This window comes from Somniosus microcephalus, chromosome 15 (genome assembly GCF_052327205.1).
Source record: "Somniosus microcephalus isolate GS21.2 chromosome 15, FLI_Smic_1.0, whole genome shotgun sequence".
Classification (NCBI taxonomy): domain Eukaryota; kingdom Metazoa; phylum Chordata; class Chondrichthyes; order Squaliformes; family Somniosidae; genus Somniosus; species Somniosus microcephalus.
Window position 1 is genome coordinate 53313062 of NC_141001.1, and position 26615 is coordinate 53339676.

The window sequence follows — 26615 nt, forward strand, 5'->3', positions numbered from 1 at the left end:
GGGATTTCGTTGTCAGGCTATTTAATCCTTCTACTGGAGTATCTGTTTCCACCCCCTTCTGTTCCCCTTGACGCAATTCAGCGTACTTTTGGCATCCTTGTAAAAGCTGTGTTGCCACCTCAGCTATATCCGTGACTTTTGGAAGCTCCGAATTCTTTCCCTTTGAACCCTGAAACTCATGTTCCCATTTTGGAGTCTTGTCCCTCAGCGTGTGTAAGAGTTGGCTGGCCGTTAACTCTTCTACGGGGACACTGTGGATTAGAGTCTTCTCCATTTCATCCACCTTTCCCTCCAATGTTTCCACCTTCCTTTCCTCCGGTACTTTGGTTTTAAGCGCTCGAAGAAGTTGCGCCTTGATGTTCTCTAACTCCTGTTCAGGGGCCATTCCTACAGTCTCTGTGATCCTTCCAGTTGCCTTTCCTTCCACTGCCCGGATTCCTAGTTGAATATGTTCTTCAAGTTGTTGAACCTCGGCCATTGCCGCCTCATATTTGTCCTGGGTTGCCTTCAATAATTTAATGAGTTCTTGGACATCTTGAATTTCATGTTCTGCTATGTCTTCCACCTCTAATTTTTCATCGATGGATGGAATCTCTACCGATGAGTCTGTCTTGGCCTGGAGCTCATCAAACATTTCCTGCAGCCTTTGTAATTCTCGCTCATGTTCAACCTTTAGCTGTTCAGATGCTTTCACTAAAACTAGCTTTTCGGAGGTTGCCGAGTTAACCCCTTCCAGGATTGTAGTCTGGGCCTGTTCATACTGTTCTTTCAACTTGTTACACTCTGTTTGCAACGAGTCGTAGAGATGAACTGGGATAAAATCCTGGCTTCCTGAAGATTCCTCTTCCTTTGGTTCGTTCTGTAAATATTCTAGTTCCTGAACAGCATCAGGGGAATGTGATTGGTATTTGGCCACGATGGCTCTATGGTCGCTCTCTGCTTGAGCTAGCTGTCTCTGTTGTCTTTCCAGGTTCTCCCATTCGGTGTCCCAGAACTTTTCCATATTTTTCATCTCTTGTACGAGACGGTCCCTCAACTGTTCTAATTGTTGTCGTACTTTGACATAAGTTTGAGTCCGAACTCGGTGTTCTTCCGTCGTGGATGAATCCTTTGCTTGAACAGGCTCAGAATTCTCTGTCAACCTGGAGTTCTGCTCTGCAGCTTTATTCTTCTTGGTAACATAAGTCCTTCTGCATGTCTTCGTTTCCTTCCCCATCATCGGCAAGTCCCTTTTAGCCTTGTCTTCCATATTTGAATTGGTCTTATCGTCATCCATTTCAGAATCTGAGCTGATAGCTTGCACCGAGTCCTCCCTCATTATGGCTTTTAGGTAGTGCCATTCCATATCTATTTTCTTAATCCACTCCCGTCCTAGAAGTGGTGGTCCTCCTTCAGGTAATACGTACAAGTTCATTCTTGGGTGTTCTTTACCCCTATCTTTCACCTTGACTCTTATTTTCCCCATGGGGTATACGTTATGCCCCGTGTATGTCTGTAATACGAACTTGGTATTTCTTAAAGGTATGTGAGAGAATAGCCGGTGGTAGTCCCTTCGGTTGATGACTGATAGAGCTGATCCAGTGTCCAGCTCCATCCTTACTTGGACTCCAGCTATTTTTAGTATGACCCAGATGGTTTGTAGATCCGTTTCTTTACCCACATTGTGGATTCTCAGACTACCCAGCTCCTGGTTGTTTGGGTCTGAGTCTGAATTCTGTTCGTCTGAACTCTTCTCAGCCACCTTGTGTACCTTGTTGTACTTTTCTTGTGGTGGCTTCCTTTGATTGTTGGTCTTCTTCCCTGACCGGCATACCTTCGCGATGTGACCCAGTTTGCCACATTTCCTACACTCTTGGTTCTTAAACCAGCATTGATTCTGGTCATGCGTTGTCTTCCCACAACGGTAGCATTTTGTTGTGCTTGAAGTAACTTGGTCCACCCCGAGTGCCGCCGCCTTTAGTTGCATTTCCGCCGTTCCTTTCGCTGCGGCTTCGTGCGATGCAGCTATAAGGACAGCCCTGTCCAGTGTGAGGTCGTTCTCTTCCAGTAGTCGCTTCTGCGTCCCTTCTTTGGACAATCCGCATACGAACTTGTCCCGCAGTGCTTCTGTCAGATTCCCTCCGAACTGGCAGTATTTCGCTAGCCTACGCAGTTCGACCAAGTACTCCGCATTGCTTTCGTCTTTCCTCTGCGTTCTTGCGTAGAATTTGAATCGTTCAGCCAGCATCAACAGTGTGGGGTTCAAGTGGTCCTTCAGCACAGCCACAATCTCTTCGAAGGTCTGATCCGCTGGTTTATCTGGTGCTATTAGATGCTTCAAGAGCCCGTATGTTTTTGCCCCCATCGAGTTTAGCAATGTTATCGCCTTGTCATCTTCCTCTATTTTGTTGGCTTCGCAATAGATCTCTATGCGTTCCACGTACGTGGCCCAGTCTTCTATTTCAGAATTAAAGTCGTTAATATTCCCTCGCTTAGGCATCTTTCTTCCCTTGGGAGCAGCACCAGTATTTCTTTAAGTATTCTTATTTATTTGTTTATTTCTAAGATGGCGGTTTTCCCGCGAAATCGGCGGTTTCCCGCTCTTTCCTTCTCTCCCCGCCCACTTCAATGGCGGTATGTCAGTTAAGATGGCGGTTTTCCCGCGAAAATGGCGGTTTCCCGCTCTTCCTTTCTCTCCCCGCCCACTTCAATGGCGGTTTCCCGCTTCTGTCGTCTCCTCCGCCTAATGGCGGCTTCCCACGTTTCTTCCCGGTGGAAGGGGTACGCTTTCCCCACAGCGGACAGGTTCAGCCGCTGGGCTGGCTCTCGCACAGCTCCCCTTACGCGGCTCTGTCTTTTCCTCCCGCCCGCACGGCTCTACCGGCGCTGGGTACACCCCGTTAACGGAGGACAGTTCAGCCGCTGGACTGGCTCTCGCGCAGTCTCTCTCTCCGTACCCGGCTCTGTCGCTCTCTCCCGCACGTTCGGTTCTACCGGCCCTGGGTACCCCGTTGGTGGAGAACAGTTCAGCCGCTGGACTGGCTCTCGCACAGTCTCTCTCCCCTTGCTCGGCTCTGTCTCTCCCTCTCCCGCACGTTCGGTTCTACCGGCTCTGGGTACCCCGTTGGTGGAGAACAGCTCAGCCGCTGGACTGGCTCTCGCGCAGTCTCTCTCCCCTTGCTCGGCTCTGTCTCTCTCTCCCACCCGCACGGTTCCTGTTCGCCTCCCAGCCCTCTCGCAGACCGGTGTTTCCCTCCCCGGCTGCAGCTGGGTTCCTCTTCCCGCGCCTACTCCCAGTCTCAGCGCTTCGTGGCTGCGGTCGCTGCCCGGCTTTTCCCGCCGATCGAGGTCCGACTGTCTCACGACGCCGTTGGACCCGACTTTCTGACCGGCTCCGTTCCCCCTCGACCATGGTCGAGTGCACAGCCCTTATCCTCCGGATATTCTCTACACCTTCCCCTACTCACAGTCTCCGCGGCTGCCTTGTTTCCAGCTGATCGGCTCACTCCGCACCGTGGTAGAAGGGTAGTCAGTGCCTGTTGCAGACGGAAGCTTTTGTTGCTAAAGTCTTCCTCCTTCCTCCTGCTGCAGCCTCGTGTTTTCTTTCAGCAGCACGACGAGGGCGGTTGCCTCTCTTCGACGCTCTTCGTTGCTTTGGTAGTCTTGCCGCAGGGTACGATCGGACTCGTCGCCACTGTAAAGTCTGTGGGTTGTACAGTTAATAACGACACAGACTTCAGGAGTAACAAACAAACAGGTCTTTACTATTCGAAGGTCAGGGCGAATCTGCCCCAGCAATCCTGCCACAACACTTATATACTGGTGTGGTCACTATCGGTATTACAGTATACAGAAGCCAAACAAATAGTGCCACACCTAAAGTAGTTCTCTTAAAGGTGAACGGTTACATTCAATAGTTCCCTTAAAGGTAGACGGGTACATACACTACAGTTTACATGCGTGATGGGGTGAACCATTAATTCGCGTTTCCCCTTCCATTCTCCCACAGTCGTGTTTAGACTTAGCAAAGGCTGCTGTGTGTTTAGTCACTAAGGAGTTAACAGCAGACAGAGAATGTGTTGGCAGTGCTAACTGCTCAGGCTTCTTTATAGCAAACACCGAGTGGGCATCTGAAATTTGCACTACATCTCCCAGTTTAGACTCAACCCACAAACAGTTATTCCCCGTAGGGTGTCATTGCCAAGTATTCCCATTTCGTTGATCATACACATATATAATGGATCAGTGATTTTTATGGGGAAGGCATCAAGGAAAATACTAACTTCCTCTCCTGGATACGCTGGTGCCTGTGCGCCGGTGACTCCTGTTATTACGAAGCAACTTTTGCCTATTTCAGGCTGGCGTTCAGGGTCTGGGGTATGCAGGATTGTAACAGATGAACCGGTGTCTATTAGCATAATCTGCTGTCGGCCCCCAGGCAGCAAAGCTGAGACCACCAGTTGACCATGGCCATCTCGTCTGAACCCCACTTCAGACCAGGTCGATGGGGCCGGACTCCGTCATTGTGGGCCGTTGGGTTGTTGGGGCAATGGTGGGGGCGGGAATGACGAGCTCATAGTTGGAGCCACGGGGCACCCCGACATCTGGGTCGATGCAAGAGTTTGCATAATACATGACATTCTCTCCATACATGAGCCTAGGGCGTCTATTTTACATTCCATTGGATTGAGTGAACGGGACGGACCATATCGCGAGTAATTATTATTATTCCTCCCACCTCCAGAGCCTGTCTGTCTAGGACCTCGGCAATCCTTTGCAAAGTGTCCCACCTTTCCGTAGTTATAACTTGCTTGCGGGGTGGTGACGCTGGGGAGGACTGGGGTCCCTCAACTACATGCACTGGTGTCTCTGCTGTTGGTACCTGGACCTGAGTTTTAGCGTAGGCCCATGCAGCGTTAGTGTCTCTTAAAAGGTCTGTCCATTGCGAGTTGTGGCTGACAGTGTGCCCTAAGGCTGCTCGCAGTGGGGCCTGAATATTCTTTAAGTATATTTTTTTAAATGCTGCCTCATCCTTCCTGTTTAAGACATTGTCATTGGGGCGTGCCTGCATCATCTCATAAACCGCGTACAACCGATCCCCAAATGCAGCAGGGGTCTCATGAGGCCCTTGTTGAGACTGGTTTAATTTCTGAACCAGATCAATAGTGTCCAAGCCCAGAGCTGTTTGTATAGTTGTGATTAAGTTATTCAGGTGGTTCCCCACATTAAAGGCCATATAGTGCAGACTAGTTCGTAGGTCCGGGGTCAGGGCAGACAGTAACATTTTTCATGTCACTGTCCTCAAAATTAGGATGGTAATTCCGGAACCCCACTATACATTGCCTTAGCTCTATGGGGCATGTTCGTGGGTTAACTGGTCCAAATTGCTGGACACATGCCTGTAGTTCTGCATAGCTCAGGGGCTGGGATCGCCCATAACATTCCCAGGTAAGCTGCCGCTGGTTGTGCTCCTGCCTGTGTCTGGTCACCGTCAACAGCTGGTGGCATGTTAGGAGTCACCTGGGTGCAAGTCAGAACATTAACTGGGGCTTTAAAGGGTGCAGGCTCGTCCTCTGATGTTTTTATGATATTGTTATCAGTATAGGCTGGGGGCCTCTCAGCCAGGTTGATGGTGGTATACGAAACAGGGGCCTTTTGGGAAAGCTGTAGTAAGGGAGGATATAGTTCTCCGCTGATCTCCTCACATTGTTTATCATATCTCGCGGGGGGGGGTCTACTTCCGTGACTGCCGCTATTACAGCCCGTTGTTTACCCAGCTGGCTTTCCAACTGTTGTATAGTAATATGACACTGCCTGTGGTTCGACTCCCTTTGGGGATGCTGAAGAGCCTCCCTTAGGGCTCCTCATGAATCATTTAATTGTCTAGTAAGACAATCATTGTCTTTTGTTAAGGAGGCTACCTGACACCGAGCCTCCTCAAGGTTCTGCATGGCAGCGCCGGCGTGAACTGCATTAATACTCTGTTGCTGTATTATTGCTGTCGAAGCACAGACCTGGCCCTGAAGAATTTCATTCTTACTTTTTAACTCTACAGCCTCTTTTTCCCAGTTTGACTTCTCGCCCGTTAACGTTTTTGTTATCTCTGTTAACGTTAGAGTCTCTTCTATCAGCCGTAGCTTGTCTTTTTCTAATTTATCTATTTTGGCTTTATTATTTTCCATCTCTAGGAGAGTCTCTTATCCCGCATCTGATACACACACGATATCCTTCTTTTATTTCCCAACTATACACCTTTTCTTGTAATGTACCACAACCCGTCACATATGTTGTTGTTACATTATCTTTTGTACTGTTTCTGATCCAAACCAGAACATCCCCCCTATATGTCTCAGATGAACCACTATGGTTCTTTGATTGTTTGGGGGAGAAATTCAGTTGGTTGTGCCACCCGTTAGCGCCTTAAGAGGGCGATAAGTGGGGCGCGAACCAGCTAGCGCCTGGGCGCGGCGATACCTGCGCCTGTCACAAAATTGAGCAGACATTTAGCGACGGCGTTAAACCGCAACGCCCGCTCAGCTGCACACGCAGATCCTGACATCATTTCAGAGTGCAACGCCCTTGGGGCGCCCTGGACCAGAAATTCAGTGGCGCCCCCCTCCTTTCCGCCTGTCGCTCCCAACGACAGGTTGACTGGAACGGTTCCCAGTCGCTGTGGGGCTGGGGGGGCGCTATTTAAAGGGGGTTCTTCCTGGCTTCTTTGTGGTAGCCATTTTTGGACCACTCCTTCTGAGAGCGAGAGAGAGATTTGCAGGGAGAGAAATTTCTGCATTGAGTCAGCGCTCGCTGAGGTACTTTTGGCTTCTGACCAGAACTTTGTAGTTGCTTTGCTTTTTCACCGGCATAACTTTGAGTGGCCACGTACTATGGGGGCTGCAATGGATGGGAACGTCGTGCTTCTCCATTACATTGAGAGGGCACAGAGACGCAGAGAGAGAGTGGCAATCATGGCCAGACGGAGGAGGGCCAACAGGCGTCGGCACACGAGACCTTACGCTCCCAGGGTTTTCCGTTAACAGTACTCATACATCAATATGTCTGAGGAGCAGTGTTTTCAGAGGCTGCGATTCAGCAAGGAGGTGGTCACTGAGCTCTGCCACCTGCTTCAGCCAGATCTGCAGCCTCATCTGAGGAGCAGGACGTCTCTGTCGGTGGCAGTGAAGGTAACAGTGGCTCTCAACTTTTATGCCACCGGCTCCTTTCAATCTGCTACTGGGGACATTGCCAATATCTCCCAGTTCGCGGTGCATTGCTGCATCCGTCAAGTCACGAATGCCCTCTTTAAAAGGAGACGACAGTACATCTCCTTCCCCATGACCCCGGACAAACAGCAAGAATGCACAATGGGCTTTGCAAGAATAGCGGGCTTCCCCATGGTGCAGGGCGCCATTGACTGCACGCATGTGGCTTTGCGGGCGCCGCAAGAGAATGCCGAGGATTTCCGCAACCGAAAGGGGTTCCATTCGTTGAACATCCAGTTGGTCTGTGACCACACACAGCTGATACTCGCTGTCAATGCCCACTTTCCAGGCAGCAGCCACGACGCCTTCATCCTGCGCCAGACTTCTGTGGCAGACCTTTTCGAGGCCCTGGCTCACCCAGGAGGCTGGCTTCTCGGGGACAAGGGCTATCCTCTGTGCACCTGGCTGATGACCCCGCTCCGTTCGCCCAGCACCCCTGCTGAAGAACGATACAATGAGAGCCATCAAGCTACCAGGAACATCGTTGAGCACACAATCGGCGTGCTCAAGCAACGGTTCCGCTGTCTGGGCCATTCCGGAGGAGCCCTTCAGTACTCACCTGAGCGAGTCTCCCACTTCATTGTGTGCTGCATGCTGCATAACCTGGCAATCCTCAGGACTCAGCCAATGCCACCAGACATTGGAGCACCAGCAGAGGAGGAGGAGGAGGAGCAGCAGCACCAAGACGGGAGGGAGGCACAAAGTGCAAGGGCCGTCCGTCAGCGGCTTATAGCAAGTCGCTTCTAGGCCCCCTCTGAGGGAATGGCTTCTGCCATTCAAAGAACCTGAATGGAACCGTGCCGCAACCCCTAAGCCAGTCAAGGCAACAATTAGTTCAAAGAGCAAACATGCACATTCTGAATAAAGACACTTCTTTATTTAACAAACTGTGTACCCTTCCCGCATGACAAAGTAATAGAAAGAACCCCCCAAAAAAACAGTCAGTCACATAACTGGCTCTCACAACCTGGAGACAATGACCAAAACAGTAACAAAAATATGACCACGATCCTCGGCCTTCAATAAAACAATTAACAACATTTTGCCACACCTCCTACTTTTTGCCCTTCGAGGGTGATCTGCTTTGCTTGCGAGATTGGCTCCTTCCCACCCTGCAGCTCCTCCGTAATGGGACCCCAGTGGCTGCAGCAAGGCTGGGGGAAGGCTGCTGAGTGTCAGAAACTGAGACTGCAGATGCCCTTGAGGGACGGCCTGGACCAGCTCTGGGCCTGGAGGGCCCGGCTGCTGACTGCTCCAACTCTGCATGGGCGGCAGCAGTCTGTCCTACAGGTGGTGGCAGCTGCAGTGGAGAAGTGACAGTGCTGGCAGCAGGAATGCTGTCATCCTGAGAGAGGACAGCAACTCCCTGTTCGGCCGACACACTGGCACTCCCACGGGACAGCACTGCAGCATGCGGAGCAATCTGATGGCCCCGGGGAATCCTGCCCGATCCAGCGAGGGTGGCAGCAGTCAGTGCTCGTGTGGCCTCAATCTGCATCTGCATGAGACCAGCCACTGACTGCATTGCAGCACTTAGCAATTGTGTGGCAGCCGCATGTGCTGCGCCGAAGTCCTGGACACTCCTTGCCAGTGATTCAATGGAATCTGGCATCCTTGCCACTGCAGCTATGAGCTCAGTGTGCCTGTGCTCCGCCTGGGTGCTCATTTCAGCGAGGACCCACACCTCGTCCGCACTCAGTGCAGCAGGACTCGAGGCCAGACTCTCCCTCTGGGGAGACGGCCTCCGAGCTTCCCTACCCCCCTCGCGTTGCTGCAGCCCGCTGGGCCCCAGAGCTTCACCCTCCTCAGACCATTCCCCCCTGCTCCCCTCCAGGGAAGGCGTGTCCCCATTATGGCCATGGGCTGCCTCGGCTGAGGGTGGCACTGATGATCCAGTTTCCTCCTCCTCGTCGCCTTCAGAATCACTCACAGTGGCAGCTTGAGGGCCCGCCTCCTCACCTGGTGAATCAGCATCTGAAAGCAGGGAGGTATAAGAGTGGCTTTAGTGTGAGGACAGGGTGGCAGCAAGGGAGGCATGAGTGCTGCGATGTACTGATTTGGCTCAAAAGTGGCAAAGGATGCTGGTGTGATGAACAAGTGGAAGGAGAGAGGTCAAAAAGGTGATGACCTTACCATTGCTGTCCATAACGGGGTCGGCATCTCCAGTGGTGACAGGGCCAAGCATCCGGCCTGCCATAAGCCATTGGACTCGCTGCTCCAGATCGGTCAGGGCTTGAAGGTGAGGCCGGCCTCCTCCGGTCCATTGCTGCTGCCTCCTATTATGCGCCAGCTTGCCCTGCAAGAGAAAGGATGGGGTCTGAGCAAAGTGTGCAGCCCTGATCTTGGCTGCAATGCCTCCCATGGTCGAATAGCCCTTACAGTGTGCAGCCCTGATCTTGGTTGCACTGCCTCCCATGGTCGAATAGCCCTTACAGTGTGAAGCCCTGATCTTGGCTGAAATGCCTCCTATGGTCGAATAGCCCTTACAGTGTGCAAAGTGCTGAATGTGTGTGTGAGTTTCCTGAAAGGGCCATAGGTGTTGGATGAGTGCTGGGCATTGGGGCTTTCAGGACCCTTTGGCCATAAAGTGAGGTCGAGATGCAGGGATGAAGAGGATTCTGAAAAGGGCGCTTACCCTGACGACCCGTTGAACTTCTTCCTGCATTGCACAGGGGTCCTACGCACCATGCTGCTGGAGGTCACTCTGTGAGCCACCTCCCTCCAAGCTTTTCGATAGTCACTGGGCAGCGACCTCCTGCCACTGTCCGGGTACAGGAGAGATCGCCTGCGCACCACCGCGCCAACCAGAGCCTCCAAGGCCCCCTCGCTGAACGGCTGCGCTCGCTCCCTGGCCCCCTCCATGGTCCTTGGCTTAAGTATGTGGCAACAGGTCTGTCCAGGCCGAGATTCAGGGCTCTGATGCGCAGGGTGTGGCTGCAATTCAAGATCGACCTTCCCCTTTAAGAGCTGACCGGTGCCAGCGTGTCTGTGTGCAATCGCTAACTGACAGCACCTGTGCTGCGCCCGGCCTCGGAGGTAGCGCCTCGCTCCTCCGGCTTAGCGCCTTAAGACAGTCGTGCAGCGCCTGTTTTAGTGCTCCAATCACCTCCTGGGGCGAAGGAGGCCAATTTAGCAGTAGGTGGCGATAATTTGCATCGGGCGCTAAATTTCGCGCCCAGCCGACACTTACGCCCCAAACGGGGCGATACCGAATTTCTCCCCCTTATTTGTCCACCAATAATTTGAGGTTCTGTTCCATAGATGGGGAGTGGAGTGCATTTGCCTCCTTGATCCAGTGTACAGATGTTGATGGTAAAGTCAAAAAGTTTTTGTTACCTCCGTAGATCTCGCTGCATATCCAATCATCAATATCAGTATACAGAGCCATATCTTTAACCTGTGGGTAGACCAAAATGTAACACCTTAATTCTTAACAGTTTTCCTCTGACTGATATGGAAACATTTTAGTTTAGGTTCTCCCTTCGGAACATATGGAACATTCAGTAGATACACAGCTGGATTTAATTTATCTACTATGGTTCCATATCAATCAGATGACAATTTCTCCTCCTTTGGACCACTGATAGCAGTGCTTCCTCTAGCCCACCTTTTATTTGAACTGTCCTTGGCCAACTTGTGACCACAGCTCTGTTTCTGGGTTCCCAGTGGGCTTTGGCAAGATTCTGGCCCCCACTCTCCTCCTCCCTTCGTTAGCACTCGGTCCACCAGCGGGATCGCAGCTCCCACTCTCCTCCTCCCTTCGTTAGCACTCGGTCCACCAGCGGGATCGCAGCTCCCACTCTCCTCCTCCCTTCATTGGCACTCAGTCCACCAGCGGGATCGCAGCTCCCACTCTCCTCCTCCCTTCGTTAGCACTCGGTCCACCAGCGGGATCGCAGCTCCCACTCTCCTCCTCCCTTCGTTAGCACTCGGTCCACCAGCGGGATCGCAGCTCCCACTCTCCTCCTCCCTTCGTTAGCACTCGGTCCACCAGCGGGATCGCAGCTCCCACTCTCCTCCTTCCTTCGTTAGCACTCAGTCCACCAGCGGGATCGCAGCTCCCACTCTCCTCCTCCCTTCGTTAGCACTCAGTCCACCAGCGGGATCGCAGCTCCCACTCTCCTCCTCCCTTCGTTAGTACTCAGTCCACCAGCGGGATCGCAGCTCCCACTCTCCTCCTCCCTTCGTTAGCACTCAGTCCACCAGCGGGATCGCAGCTCCCACTCTCCTCCTCCCTTCATTGGCATTCAGTCCACCAGCGGGATCGCAGCTCCCACTCTCCTCTGCTCATTGGCACTCAGTCCACCAGCGGGATCGCAGCTCCCACTCTCCTCCTCCCTTCGTTAGCACTCAGTCCACCAGCGGGATCGCAGCTCCCACTCTCCTCCTTCCTTCGTTAGCACTCAGTCCACCAGCGGGATCGCAGCTCCCACTCTCCTCCTCCCTTCATTGGCACTCGGTCCACCAGCGGGATCGCAGCTCCCACTCTCCTCTGCTCATTGGCACTCGGTCCACCAGCGGGATCGCAGCTCCCACTCTCCTCCTTCCTTCGTTAGCACTCAGTCCACCAGCGGGATCGCAGCTCCCACTCTCCTCCTCCCTTCGTTAGCACTCGGTCCACCAGCGGGATCGCAGCTCCCACTCTCCTCCTTCCTTCGTTAGCACTCAGTCCACCAGCGGGATCGCAGCTCCCACTCTCCTCCTCCCTTCATTGGCATTCAGTCCACCAGCGGGATCGCAGCTCCCACTCTCCTCCTTCCTTCACTGGCACTCGGTCCACCAGCGGGATCGCAGCTCCCACTCTCCTCCTCCCTTCGTTAGCACTCAGTCCACCAGCGGGATCGCAGCTCCCACTCTCCTCCTCCCTTCGTTAGCACTCGGTCCACCAGCGGGATCTCAGCTCCCACTCTCCTCCTCCCTTCGTTAGCACTCAGTCCACCAGCGGGATCGCAGCTCCCACTCTCCTCCTCCCTTCATTGGCATTCAGTCCACCAGCGGGATCGCAGCTCCCACTCTCCTCCTTCCTTCATTGGCACTCGGTCCACCAGCGGGATCGCAGCTCCCACTCTCCTCCTCCCTTCATTGGCACTCAGTCCACCAGCGGGATCGCAGCTCCCACTCTCCTCCTCCCTTCACTGGCACTCAGTCCACCAGCGGGATCGCAGCTCCCACTCTCCTCCTTCCTTCATTGGCACTCAGTCCACCAGCGGGATCGCAGCTCCCACTCTCCTCCTCCCTTCGTTAGTACTCAGTCCACCAGCGGGATCGCAGCTCCCACTCTCCTCCTCCCTTCATTGGCACTCGGTCCACCAGCGGGATCGCAGCTCCCACTCTCCTCTGCTCATTGGCACTCAGTCCACCAGCGGGATCGCAGCTCCCACTCTCCTCCTCCCTTCATTGGCATTCAGTCCACCAGCGGGATCGCAGCTCCCACTCTCCTCCTCCCTTCGTTAGCACTCGGTCCACCAGCGGGATCGCAGCCCCCACTCTCCTCCTCCCTTCGTTAGCACTCGGTCCACCAGCGGGATCGCAGCTCCCACTCTCCTCCTCCCTTCGTTAGCACTCGGTCCACCAGCGGGATCGCAGCTCCCACTCTCCTCCTCCCTTCATTGGCACTCGGTCCACCAGCGGGATCGCAGCTCCCACTCTCCTCCTCCCTTCATTGGCACTCAGTCCACCAGCGGGATCGCAGCTCCCACTCTCCTCCTCCCTTCGTTAGCACTCGGTCCACCAGCGGGATCGCAGCTCCCACTCTCCTCCTCTCTTCGTTAGCACTCGGTCCACCAGCAGGATCGCAGCTCCCACTCTCCTCCTCCCTTCATTGGCACTCGGTCCACCAGCGGGATCGCAGCCCCCACTCTCCTCCTCCCTTCGTTAGCACTCGGTCCACCAGCGGGATCGCAGCTCCCACTCTCCTCCTCCCTTCGTTAGCACTCGGTCCACCAGCGGGATCGCAGCTCCCACTCTCCTCCTCCCTTCATTGGCACTCGGTCCACCAGCGGGATCGCAGCTCCCACTCTCCTCCTCCCTTCATTGGCACTCAGTCCACCAGCGGGATCGCAGCTCCCACTCTCCTCCTCCCTTCGTTAGCACTCGGTCCACCAGCGGGATCGCAGCTCCCACTCTCCTCCTCTCTTCGTTAGCACTCGGTCCACCAGCAGGATCGCAGCTCCCACTCTCCTCCTCCCTTCATTGGCACTCGGTCCACCAGCAGGATCGCAGCTCCCACTCTCCTCCTCCCTTCATTGGCACTCAGTCCACCAGCGGGATCGCAGCTCCCACTCTCCTCCTCCCTTCGTTAGCACTCAGTCCACCAGCGGGATCGCAGCTCCCACTCTCCTCCTCCCTTCATTAGCACTCGGTCCACCAGCGGGATCGCAGCTCCCACTCTCCTCCTCCCTTCGTTAGCACTCGGTCCACCAGCGGGATCGCAGCTCCCACTCTCCTCCTCCCTTCGTTAGCACTCAGTCCACCAGCGGGATCGCAGCTCCCACTCTCCTCCTCCCTTCATTGGCACTCGGTCCACCAGCGGGATCGCAGCTCCCACTCTCCTCTGCTCATTGGCACTCGGTCCACCAGCGGGATCGCAGCTCCCACTCTCCTCCTCCCTTCATTGGCACTCAGTCCACCAGCGGGATCGCAGCTCCCACTCTCCTCTGCTCGTTGTTTTCGGGCCTGGTGCGCTCATATGATTTTTCTTTTAAGCCTCACCATTTCATGGCTTCTAACCCCCTTCTTCCAAGCTGAAAAGCTGAGATCCTTTAAGGGACATTGGCATTCTCAATACTTTTTGAGCTCTTGGTAACTTCCTTCCCCTGCTGACATAGTTTTCTGGCCCTGGTCCGATTCTGCCCTCCCATCCCATTCTAATTGCCCCCTGACCTTCCAACCCATTCTAATTGCCGCTTGCTTCAGATCACCGCCCATTTTCCCGTTGGTCCCTTCCACCAAATTTCAGAAGCACCTGCCCAAATACAGGCAGGAGCATTGAAATGGAGCCATAATGACAGAGTGACGTCATACATTACATTTACCATCATTATCACCTTAGCAATGCTGGACACTAGGAACAGCAGAACAGAACAGGCATCTGGTGTGATGGGGACAAGCGTAACACATTTAATACTTTAAATGGCCAAAGCAGCAAGTTGAATCAGTGGAGGAACCATCAATTAAAATGTCCAGATCATTAGAGTGCTGGCAGTTTGTCAGAGTTAACAACCTTTTTTCTATTTGTCATAGCTGCCCGTCTCTTTAAGCTGCTGTAGGTGACCCATTACTGCAGCAGCAGTCATTTCCCAACTTCCGCAACAGAGAGTTCCCACATGCAGGCAGGAGCCCACCGAAAAATGTAGATTCTGGGGAAATTCACCAGGCTAAACACTGAATCAGGCAAGCGGAAGCCCTGAACCATGCCTGAAGGCATTGCTATTGAAACAGAAAACCCAGTCCGAACAATCTGAACTCCTGATTCTCTCCCTGCAGGTGGTGGAAGACAACAAGCAGTGGTGGAAGCTGAAGAGCAAATTTGGAGAGGTTGGCTATGTCCCATTTAATATGCTGTGTGTCGTGAATCTAGATGATATCCCTGGCTATCCTGATCATCCTTACAGCCAGGTAAGTGATACAGCACAAGAACAAAACTCAAAGGTCAAATACCTTTGAGGCTATTCATTGTAGCCTATGTTGCTGTGATCAGTGGATTGTCTTGTGTACCAGTCAGCTTGATCAACACTGAATAATGGAAGCTGTAATGTTAGATGGATTGTTAGTTTCATGTGATTAATTTAGGGGATCAGGGAGAAATTTCTCAGAACTATATATTTTTATATTTCTCCACTTTTCATCCTCTAAAGGTACTGAATTTTTGGGGGGTAAGTCACCTTGCATAAATCTCCATTTTAGAGATTCTCCCAGGGGCTGATGGTAGCGTTAAGATGTGCCACTCCAATTGTCTAATGAGTATGTGCCTACTGATTTTAGTTGTGGCACCATTATTTGTGGGTTGCTATATTTAGGTGGGGTTAAGCTTGTCCTGCCTATCTGTGTTTAGTCACTTTTCATAGGAGTATTTTTTGGGGTCGAGTCCATGGTAGAACAGATTATAAAGGGAATTTGGGAGAATTGGGTTTGGAGGACCAGATACCTTTTGTTTCATGTTTTCTTAAGTTCTTGCATTGTGATGGCACAGGACAATCCTGTATTTGGCAAGCTGTTATTCTGCTACCTCATTTCATAGCAAAGTTTGGTAGTTTTGGTACTTCAGAGTAAGAAAATAATGCTTCATCTACAATTATTTTCTTTAGAGTGGTCAACGGTACAAAGGAGAGATGAGTCCTAGAGGAATGGGGCCTCATGCCCCAGATTACACTTCAACTGGACCCTTTACCGGCCCTGGCCACATGAGACATGGAAGCCATGAGCTACCAGGCCTAGCAAACAGGCCCTTCTCAAGGGACAAAGACCGTAAGTAACAGTCGAACTCTATTTAATGTAAATTCGTCGGGAAACCATGTCCTAATGTAGGCATTGTGAAACAGCTCATTCCAATTATTGTTAAAGAGGAAGTTTTACTATCAGTTCCGCTTTCACAGGGGAGCCTGCTTTTCCTAGTAGCGAGGCTGATGTTCTGGGTACGTGCTGCATTCTTCCACCTTGTCAACTCTCATCCTGATAAGCAAACAAAACATAGTTGGTCCACTGCCAGTAAATCGGGAATCTGGTCTGGATGCCAAGGTGGCAGTTTCATGGGAGGCAATTGCCAATGGTTAAAAGATTGAAAAGGGCCCTTTCTTGAATCCACTGTGGCTTTAACACCTGTGTAATTTCTTTTTTTTAAATCTGATTACTTTAATGGATTCATTCATAGCCACATAATTGAGGAAAGAAAACCTGCCTGAGCTACCTTCTGTGAATGACTGTGGAAATCGGACTTGATAATCATAATACAACACTATCAGGATAGCTATAGTGTTGTCACCCCTGTCCAGTTTCGGATGGGAAAGTCCATGACTTGGATGAAGGAATAGAGTGTTGTATATTCAAGTTTGCAGATGACACTGAGATGGGAGGCACAGATGGGAGCAGAAAGTTACAAAGGGCATAGACAGATTAAGTGACTAACCAAAACTGTGGCAAATGGAGTTCAAAGTGTGGAAGTGTGAGGACATCCACTTTGGATCCAAAAAAAAACAAATCAGTGTATTTTCTAAACGAGGAACTGTGGAGGAGCAAGGAGATTTGGGTGTCTATGTACACAAATAACTAAAAGCTAGTAGACAGGTACAAAAAGCAATCAAAAATGCTAATGGCTGTTGGCCTTTATCTCAAGGGAGCTGTATTACAAAGGGGAAAAAGTTGTGCTTCAGTTGTATAGAGCCTTGGTCAGACTCCATCTGGAGTACTACATTCAGTTCTGGGCACTGCACCTCAGAAAGGATATATTGGCCTTGTAAGGGGTAGATGACAGATTCACCAGAATTATGCTGGAGCTTAAAGGGTTAAATTATGAGGGCAGGTTGCATAAACTTGGCTTGTTATTCCCTTGAGTTCAGGAGATTGAGCAATGATCTAACCAAAGTGTTTAAAATGATAAAAGGATTTGATAGGGTAGATACAGAGAAACTATTTCCCCTGGTGGGGGAATCCAGAACAAGAGGTTATAATAAAATTACAGCCAGACCATTTAGGAGTGAAATCAGGAAGCACTACTTCATACAAAGACTAGTAGAACTCTGGAAACTCTCTTCCCTCAAGAGGCTGTGGATGCTGGGTGAATTGAAACTGTTAAGACTGAGAATGATTGATTTTTATTCAGTAAAAATATTAAGAGGTATGGAGCAAAGGTGGGTAAATGGAGTTGAGATGTAGGTCAGCCATGATCTAATTGAATGGCGGAACAGGCTCAAGGAGCTGAATGGCCTACTACTGTTCGTAAGGTGCTTTTACCTTAATGGTTGGATTATCTGCCACATGGGCCTGAATTTCCAATATATGCTACCAGCGTTCAAGGTTCTTTACTGGGAGTGCAAAGTAGGAAAGTCACCCCTCAGAAACATAGGGAGGGATTTTGCCAATGGGGAGTTTTTGGAGGCGGGACTCCCACTTGTTGGGTTTCAGTCCCGCCTCCAACAACGTCTGGCCAACCCACGCTATTTCCCCTTGATTGACCTTGTTAAGCTGGCCCAGCGGGCTTAGCAAGCCAATTAAGGGAAATCCGGTTGCAGAGAACGTCAACGTATGACGTTTCATCTCTCAAAAATGTTTGACAGTTGAATTGTCATCGTTTGACAGCTCTGTGAAGCTGTCAAACAGTGACATTTGTTGAGTCTGTATGTCCCAGTTAGGTTTAGGATCAATCACTGGACACAGACAACAAGAATAACTTTTAACAGGTCTTTACTATTCGAAGGTCAGGGCTGAACTGCCCAGCAAATCCTTGCACAACACTTATATACCGGTGTGGTCACCACCGGTATTACAGTATTACAGTATACAGCAGCCAAGAGAAAGTAGTACATCTCTTAAGCTAGTTCTCTTAAGGTGGAACAGGTTACATACACCACAATCCTCCCTTTTTAGCTTAACAGTTATATCCCCATTTAACATAACATAATAACATATATATATACAACTTCATGCAAAACAGTTCAAAGATTCAGTCTCTGAGGAGGCCTCCTGATTCGAGTTGGATAACGCCTTTCAGGGGTCTCTGATTCTCGTTGCTGGGGTGACTCATCTAGTTGGTCTCTTATGGATTGGACATCATCATCAGGTACATTCACTTCTGAGGTAGATGCTTCAGGTTCACTAACTTCTTTCACGGTTGTCTCTGCCGTAACCATGAGTTCGACCCTTGTTCTCGATTCTACCAGTTGGTCAGCATGACGCCGTATTAGATTTTCACCAATATCTACCGTGTACATCAGGGGTCCTTGTCCGGCCCGAATTGTTCCAGATTGCCATTTCTCATTTTTATAGTCCCGGACTAACACTGGTTGTCCTATTTCGAAACTCCGAGTGGTCTTGTTATTTATATGCTGGAACTGTTTGTTTTCAACTTCCCTCCGCACATTTGGTTTTAACAAGTCCAACCTGGACTGCAACCTCCTGTTGTAGAACATCATGGCAGGACTTTGGTTTGTCACTGCATGAGTGGCGTTTCGATATGCCAGTAGGAATTTGTCCACCTTGTGTTGTAGTGGAATCTGATCTTCGCTCAACCTTTATTGCTTTTTTAAACGTTTGTACAAATCTCTCGGCCAACCCGTTTGTAGCCGGATGATATGGGGCAGAGGTTTAATGTTTCACCCCATTCTTCTTCATGAATCCCTGGAATTCTTCTGACACGATCTGCGGACCGTTGTCTGAACATATTTGTTCTGGCAATCCATTTCTCGCAAATATCGTTCTTAACACCGCGATCGTCTTTTGCGAGGTAGTGGTAGTCATCTTAATCACTTCTGGCCATTTAGAATGTGCGTCCACCGCAATTAAAAACATGGAGTCCATGAAAGGACCAGCAAAGTCAATATGTACACGTTGCCATGGGGTTGAAGGCCATTCCCATGGATGCAGCGGTGCAATCGGAGGTGCATTTTGCACCTTTTGGCACCCTGAGCAGCTTTTCGTCAGCTCCTCTATCTGTTGGTCGATACCCGGCCACCACACATAAGCCCTAGCAAGGCTTTTCATCTTGACTCCCCCCAGATGACCTTCATGCAGTTCCTTTGACTCTCTCTCTTAACTTAGGAGGAATAATCACCCGTGTTCCATACATCAATGTTCCTTGACAGACGGACAGCTGTTCTTGTCTTGCTGAGAATGCCGGTAACAGTGGATCACCATGTGCTGGCCATCCTTTCACTGTCACTTCGTAGACCCTGGACAGTGTCGGGTCGTTCCTGGTTTCTCTTTCAATACTTGCATTGGTGACTGGTAAACATTCGATGATGGTCGAGTGAAATAACTCAACAGGGTCAACCGTCGGTGCCTCCTCCTCTGTAGGTAGTGGCAGGCGCGACAGCCCATCAACATTACCATGCTGCTTTGTACCTTTGAATTCTATCTGATATTGATGTGCCCCTAGGAAAAGGAACCATCTCTGGAGTCTCTGTGCTGTCATCACCGAAACACCCTTCTTAGGGTTAAAAATGGATACCAACGGCTGGTGGTCTGTCAGAAGCGTAAACTTTTGGCCCTGCAGGTAATGATTAAACTTCTTTACTCCCCACACAAGGCTGAGAGCCTCCCTATCTATCTGAGCATAATTGCGCTCAGCGGAGGTCAATGATCTGGATGCGAACACAACTGGCCTCTCCTGGCCATTTGGCAACTTGTGTGAGAGTACTGCCCCAATACCATATGGAGAAGCATCACAAGCCAAACGAATAGGCAGCGTTGGGTTGAAGTGAGCCAACACTTCCTCTGAGGTGATCAATGCCTTGCTTTCGCGAAAGGCCCTCTTACAGTCCTCGCTCCACTTCCATGGTACTCCCTTCTGCAAAAGAGCATTCAGCGGGTGCAGCACCGTGGATAAATTTGGCAGAAACTTATGGTAATAGTTAATTAACCCTAGAAACAACCTCAATTGGGATACATTATCCAGAGCGGGAGCCTTCACAACAGCTTCGATCTTGTCAGGAGACTTATGAAGCCCCTCCTGGTCAATGACATGACCACAGTACGAGATCCGCTTCTGAAAGAATTCACATTTCTGGCGATTAACTCGAAGACCATATTCTTTCAATCTGGTGAGCACCAGTTCCAAGTTTGCAAGGTGTTCCTCGTCATCATCTCCTGTAATCAGAATATCGTCCAGGTAACATTGTGTACCTGGAATTCCCTGTAATACCTGCTCCATGGCCCTCTGCCAAATTGCTGGAGCCGATGCCACTCCAAAAACCAGTCTATTATACCGGTACAAGCCTCTATGCGTGTTGATCGTGAGATACTGGTGTGACTCTTCCTCAACTTCCATCTGTAAGTACGCCTGCGCCAGGTCTATCTTGGTGAAGTGTTTCCCGCCAGACAATGAAGCGAAGATATCCTCAATCCGTGGAAGCGGATACTGCACCGTGTGAAGCACCGGATTAACAGTGATCTTGAAATCACCACAGATGCGAACCTTCCCCGGTTCCCCCGGCTTGTTGCTCGATGAACGCTTCATGACTGGGACAATGGGCGTGGCCCACTCACTCCAGTCTACCTTAGACAGTACTCCTGAACGTTCTAGCCCTTCCAGCTCAGCTTCCACAGCAGGTCGTATTGCATAAGGTACCGGTCTGGCTTTGAAAAATTTCGGGTTTGCATGTTCTTCAATCTTGATGTTTGCCGTAATTCCTCTCAGTGTTCCCAGTTTTGAAAGAAATTGATTGGGTAGATAAAGAGAAACTTTTTCTGCTTATGGGGGCATCTAGGTCAAGGTGACATAATCTTAAAATCAGAGCCTGGCCATGCGGGAGAGAAGTTAGGAAACACTTCTTCATGCAAAGGGTGGTAGAAGTTTGGAACTCTCGCCCACAAAAAGCAGTAGATACTAGCTCAATTAATAATTTTAAATCTGAGATTGATAGATTTTTGCTAGCCAAGGATATTAAGAGATATGGAGCCAAGGCGGATGGATGGAGTTAGGCTACAGATCAGTCACGATCTTATTGAATGTCGGAACAGGCTTGAGGGGCTGAATCGTCTACTCCTGTTCCTATGTTCAAAATCAAAATACTGCAAATGTTGGGAATCTGAAATAGAAACAGAAAATGCTGGAAATACTCAGCAGGTCAGGCAGCATCTGTGGAGAGAGAAACAGAGTTAACGTTTCAGGTCGATGATCTTTCATCAGAACTGGAAAAAGTTAGAGATGCAACAGATTGTAAGAAAGTACAAAGGCAGAGAAAGGGGAGGGGAGGAAAGAACAGAAGGGAAGGTCTGTGATAGGGTGGAAGGCAGGAAAGATTAATTGACAAAAGGGATGATGGTGCAAGGGAAAAGGAGATGGTAATGGGACAAGTAAAGAAACAAAAGTTGGGTCTAGAGGAGATTTAAATGGCAATAGTAGAATCATTGCCAACAGCTGCTGTTTGAAAAAGTGGGAGCAGTGGTTATGATCTGAAATTGTTGAACTCAATGTTGAGTCCGGAAGGCTGTAAAGTGGCTACTCGAAAGATGAGGTGCTGATCTTCGAGCTTCCGTTACTTGCTGACCTTCATTTGCTCCTGGTCCCCTAACTCCTTTGATCTAAATCGTTTCATGGCCTCACTTCACATCTGGAATACACTGCATGATAGGGTGGTGGAAGCAGAATCAATGGTAACTTTCAGAAGAGAACTGGATATATAACTGAAAAGGAAAAATTTGCAGGGTTCTGGGGAAGAGCAGGGTAGTGGGACTAATTGGATAGCACTTTCAAAGAGCTGGCACAGAGACGATGGGCCCAAATGGCCTCCATCTGTGCTCTATGATATGATTCCTAACTCTGTAACCTCCTCCAGCCCTACAACCCACCCCCCTCCCCCACCTGACATTCCGACCTTTCTGCTCCTCTGACTCTGGCCTCTTGTGCATCTCCCCCTCCCTTCGCCCCACCATCAGCAGCCATGCCTTCAGCCATCTATGTCGCACTCTCTGGAATTTCCTCCCTAAACCCTCCACCTATCAATTTCCCGCTCTTCCTTTAAGACCCTCCTTAAAAGCCATCTCTTTGACCAAGCTTTCAATCACCTCTCCTTCTTTAGCTCTGTGTCTATTTTTGTCTGATTATGCCTCAGTGAAATGCTTTGGGGCATTAAACACGCTATATAAATGCCAGTTCTTGTTGCAGATGATGATTTTTCAGCCTGCCCAACCAAATTATACATTCCTGGGCCTTGCAGAAACAGTCAACAGATGCCAAAATCCATTGTGTGTGTACTGTGACCAACAATAAAGAAAGCAATTGATAAACTAACACTGACAGAGCTGCTCCATTACCTTGCATTCTTTTGCTGGAGAGCAAAAACACAGCAGAGAACAGCACTGATTCCCAGGTTGGTCAACATTCTGGTGTTGGGCAGGCCAGGGGCACATGGAGCGGCAAATCAACCAAAGGCCATAGATGAAGGGAAGTTACCTGTTAGTGACCGCTAGGCTGTATTATAATCTTCACTTGTGTATGAAAACCAATTACTGATATAAAAGCATTTTTTTTTTTAATGAAATGTGTTGATTTATTTTTTAAACAGACATAATGACCCAGATGGACGAAGTGAATGATGAGCTCCTACATTTAATAACCACTAACAAATCAAAACCGCCCTCACGCAATTTCCAAGTCCCGAGGCAATCGTCGATTCAAATACCACTAGGTTATGAATCCGGCTCAGATGATGTCAAATCCTGGTTGGAGGCGAAAGGCTTCAGCAAATCGTAAGTACTACTGCACAGGCTCGTATATCACATACAAAAAGGTCAGGAAAAGTCCAACTGATCCATCAAGCCTGTCCCATCCCAGTGTGGTAACTTCCACACACCATCAGTCCCATCAAGCAGAGAGAGTGTCTGTACCATCCATGTGGCCAAGATCCACAAGGAACTGAGAGAAGTGGCATCAACTCTTCCAATCTTTTTTGGCCTTGGTGTGTCCTGCACTGTAGGCTCAATTTAAGGAAAGTGGACAGATCCCTTAATTCTGAACTTTTTTTTTCACAGGACGGTGGCTGGTCTGGGCATACTGACAGGAGCACAGATATTTTCCCTTAATAAAGAAGAACTGAAGATGGTGTGTGGAGAGGAAGGTGCTCGTGTGTACAGTCTAATCCAAGTACAGAAGGCCGAGCTAGATGTAAGAAACAATGTGATGCTTTCTACTAATGTCATTTGTTTTTATATTTCTTGACCTAGCTGACGTACAGAAAAAGATATACAAAGCAGAATTTTCTTCTGCCTTTCTGCTAGCTTAATGGCAGTACTGGGGTGGAAGGATTTGGAAAATGGGCTGAGAGGAGCTGCCAGATCTCGCCCTGTTTTTGCCTGCGGCATTTTTTCTGGCATCAGTTCTGCTGGTGCTAGCAGTACCCACGCAAATACTGGCTTGTGTATTTAAGGGAGGCAAAGATTATTTCAATCAGAATCTACTTGAACAGTTCAGATAGTTTTTATATAGAACTAGCCTGGAGTACCCGGCATTGCCGAGGGAACTGAAGAACCCTCTGCCATGTTTATAAAACTGTTTATAAAACTGTTGGGATTGAAGAACTCTTGCTAAGCACCCAGGAGGTGGTTCTTTAACTTCGTTTTTTGTTAATGGGGATCGCCAGTAGCCATATACTCCAGGTTTTACAGTTTTCATTCTATGTGAGAGAGAGAGAGGGGGAAGGAGAGAGAGAGAGGGGGAAGGAGAGAGAGAGAGAGGGGGAAGGAGAGAGGGGGAAGGAGAGAGAGAGAGAAGGAGAGAGGGAAGGGGAGGGAGAAAGAGAGAGAGGAGAGAGAGAGAGGGAAGGAGAGAGAGAGAGAGAGGGAAGGAGAGAGAGAGAGAGGGAAAGAGAGAGAGAGGGAAGGAGAGAGAGAGGGGGGGAAGGAGAGAGAGAGGGGGAAGGAGAGAGAGAGCGGGGGAAGGAGAGAGAGAGAGGGGAAGGAGAGAGAGAGAGGTGGAAGGAGAGAGAGGGGGAAGGAGAGAGAGAGGGGGAAGGAGAGAGAGAGAGGGGGGGAAGGAGAGAGAGAGAGAGGGGGAAGGAGAGAGAGAGAGGGGGAAGGAGAGAGAGAGGTGGAAGGAGAGAGAGGGGGAAGGAGAGAGAGGGGGAAGGAGAGAGAGAGAGAGGGGGAAGGAGAGAGAGAGAGAGAGGGGAAGGAGAGAGAGAGAGAGAGGGGGAAGGAGAGAGAGAGAGAGGGGGAAGGAGAGAGAGAGAGAGGGGGAAGGAGAGAGGGGGAAGGAGAGAGAGAGGGGGGAAGGAGAGAGAGAGAAGGAGAGAGGGAAGGGGAGGGAGAAAGAGAGAGAGGAGAGAGAGAGAGAGGGAAGGAGAGAGAGAGAGAGAGAGAGGGAAGGAGAGAGAGAGGGGGGGAAGGAGAGAGAGAGGGGGGGAAGGAGAGAGAGAGCGGGGGAAGGAGAGAGAGAGAGGGGGAAGGAGAGAGAGAGAGGGGGAAGGAGAGAGAGAGAGGTGGAAGGAGAGAGAGGGGGAAGGAGAGAGAGAGAGGGGGAAGGAGAGAGAGAGGGGGGAAGGAGAGAGAGAGAGAGGGGGAAGGAGAGAGAGAGAGAGAGGGGGAAGGAGAGAGAGAGAGGGGGAAGGAGAGAGAGAGAGAGGGGGAAGGAGAGAGAGAGAGAGGGGGAAGGAGAGAGAGAGAGGGGGAAGGAGAGAGAGAGAGGGGGAAGGAGAGAGAGAGAGGGGGAAGGAGAGAGAGAGAGGGGGAAGGAGAGAGAGCGGGAAGGAGAGAGAGAGAGAGGGGGAAGGAGAGAGAGAGAGAGAGTGAAGGAGAGAGAGAGGGAAGGAGAGAGAGAGAGAGGGGGAAGGAGAGAGAGGGGGAAGGAGAGAGAGAGGGAGAGGGAAGCAGAGAGAGAGAGGGGGAAGGAGAGAGAGAGAGAGGGAAGGAGAGAGAGAGAGAGGAAGGAGAGAGAGAGAGGGAAGGAGAGAGACAGGGGGAAGGAGAGAGAGAGGAGAGGGAAGCAGAGAGAGAGAGAGGGGGAAGGAGAGAGAGAGAGAGAGAGAGAGAGGGAAGGGGAGAGAGAGAGAGAGGGAAGGAGAGAGAGAGAGGGGGAAGGAGAGAGAGAGGGGGGAAGGAGAGAGAGAGAGAGGGAGGGGAAGGAGAGAGCGAGAGGGGAAGGAGAGAGGGAGGGGGAAGGAGAGAGAGAGAGAGAGAGGAAGGAGAGAGAGAGAGAGAGTGAAGGCGGAGAGAGAGAGAGAGGGAAAGAGAGAGAGCGAGAGAGGGAAGGAGAGAGAGAGGGGAAGGAGAGAGAGAGGGGGAAGGAGAGAGAGAGAGGGGGAAGGAGAGAGAGAGAGAGGGGGAAGGAGAGAGAGAGAGAGAGAGGGGGAAGGAGAGAGTGAGGGGGAAGGAGAAAGAGAGGGGGAAGGAGAGAGAGAGAGAGGGGGAAGGAGAGAGAGAGAGAGTGAAGGAGAGAGAGACGGAAGGACGGAGAGAGAGAGGGGGAAGGAGAAAGAGAGGGGGAAGGAGAGAGAGAGAGAGGGGGAAGGAGAGAGAGAGGGAGAGGGAAGCAGAGAGAGAGAGGGGGAAGGAGAGAGCAAGAGGGGGAAGGAGAGAGAGAGAGAGAGGGAAGGAGAGAGAGAGTGAAGGAGATAGAGAAGAGAGGAAGACACCCCGGGTAAGGGGTTGGACTTCAGAGCCCGGTCGCGGTGACCCGGAGCCCCTGTGCGCGGCGTAGCGCCTCAGGCCCGGCCCGACTCATCTCAGCTCAGCTCCCACTCCGGCCCGCCGCCACCGCTCCATGGCAGAGACAGAGACAGTGTCTTCCTCTCTTCTCTATCTCCTTCCCTCACTCTCTCCTTCCCTCTCTCTATCTCTCTCTCTCTCTCTCCTTCCCTCTCTCTCTCTCTCCCTCTCCTTCCCTCTCTCTCTCTCTCTCTCTCCTTCCCTCTCTCTCTCTCTCCTTCCCCCTCTCTCTCTCTCTCCTTCCCCCTCTCTCTCTCCTTCCCCTTCTCTCTCTTTTTCTCTCTCTCTCTCCTTCCCTCTCTCTCTCTCTCCTTCACTCTCTCTCTCTCTCCTTCCCTCTCTCTCTCTCCTTCCCTCTCTTTTCCCGGTCCCGTACTCACGGCAGGCCGCAGGCTTAGGCCCCGCCCACACACGCCATGAAACGCCCCCCCGTGACGCATCTTACCGCGGTTCCCCCGCAGGATTGGTCAACCATCACGTCACTCAACACAAATGCGGCCCGTTGATTGGTCCATCCACTCGTCAGTCACGCCGAAGAAGCTTTGTTAAAATGACGCCGAAGAAGCTTTGTTAAAAGGAGCGGATTTTGTCCGTTTTTTGTAAACTGTCCGAACAATTTTTGTCTGACCAAAAAATAAACATGCCTATGACACTCCCCTAATCATAAGCTTTCGTTTGATATAACATATGTGTAGGTACACTCTATAACTTTTGAGTTTACCGCACGCATACGCACAGACATAAACTCATTTATTATATATATATATATATAAGATAATAATGGACACCGAGAAGTAATTTACAGGCTGGAATCTAAATGAAAGGTTTGAGTGATTCATATAATGGCTATCTAGAAATGTTAGCCTGTCTATAACCCTATTGAAGGCTTCAGCTACTCACACAAACATCAAGGGGTCGATTTTCATTGACTCGTGGAGTCGAGATTGGAGGCGTGCGGGGGGTTAAAATCCCAAATTCGGGCGTCCCGACACCATCCCGCCCCCAACCCACCTCCATGTAAGT

At 50.7% G+C, this 26615-nt stretch overlaps 1 protein-coding gene across 4 annotated transcripts in view; it reads left to right on the forward strand.

The window, feature by feature from the left end:
• The window catches only part of eps8l2 (EPS8 signaling adaptor L2), a 282983-nt gene that overhangs the window by 250569 nt on the left and 5799 nt on the right, over nt 1-26615 (forward strand). For all 4 annotated transcript variants that reach the window (XM_086007782.1, XM_086007781.1, XM_086007783.1 and 1 more), the window contains 4 exons: nt 14724-14855; nt 15545-15704; nt 22457-22640; nt 22923-23055. In XM_086007782.1, coding sequence (XP_085863908.1) covers nt 14724-14855; nt 15545-15704; nt 22457-22640; nt 22923-23055 — 609 coding nt within the window. The remainder of the gene's footprint in view (nt 1-14723; nt 14856-15544; nt 15705-22456; nt 22641-22922; nt 23056-26615) is intronic.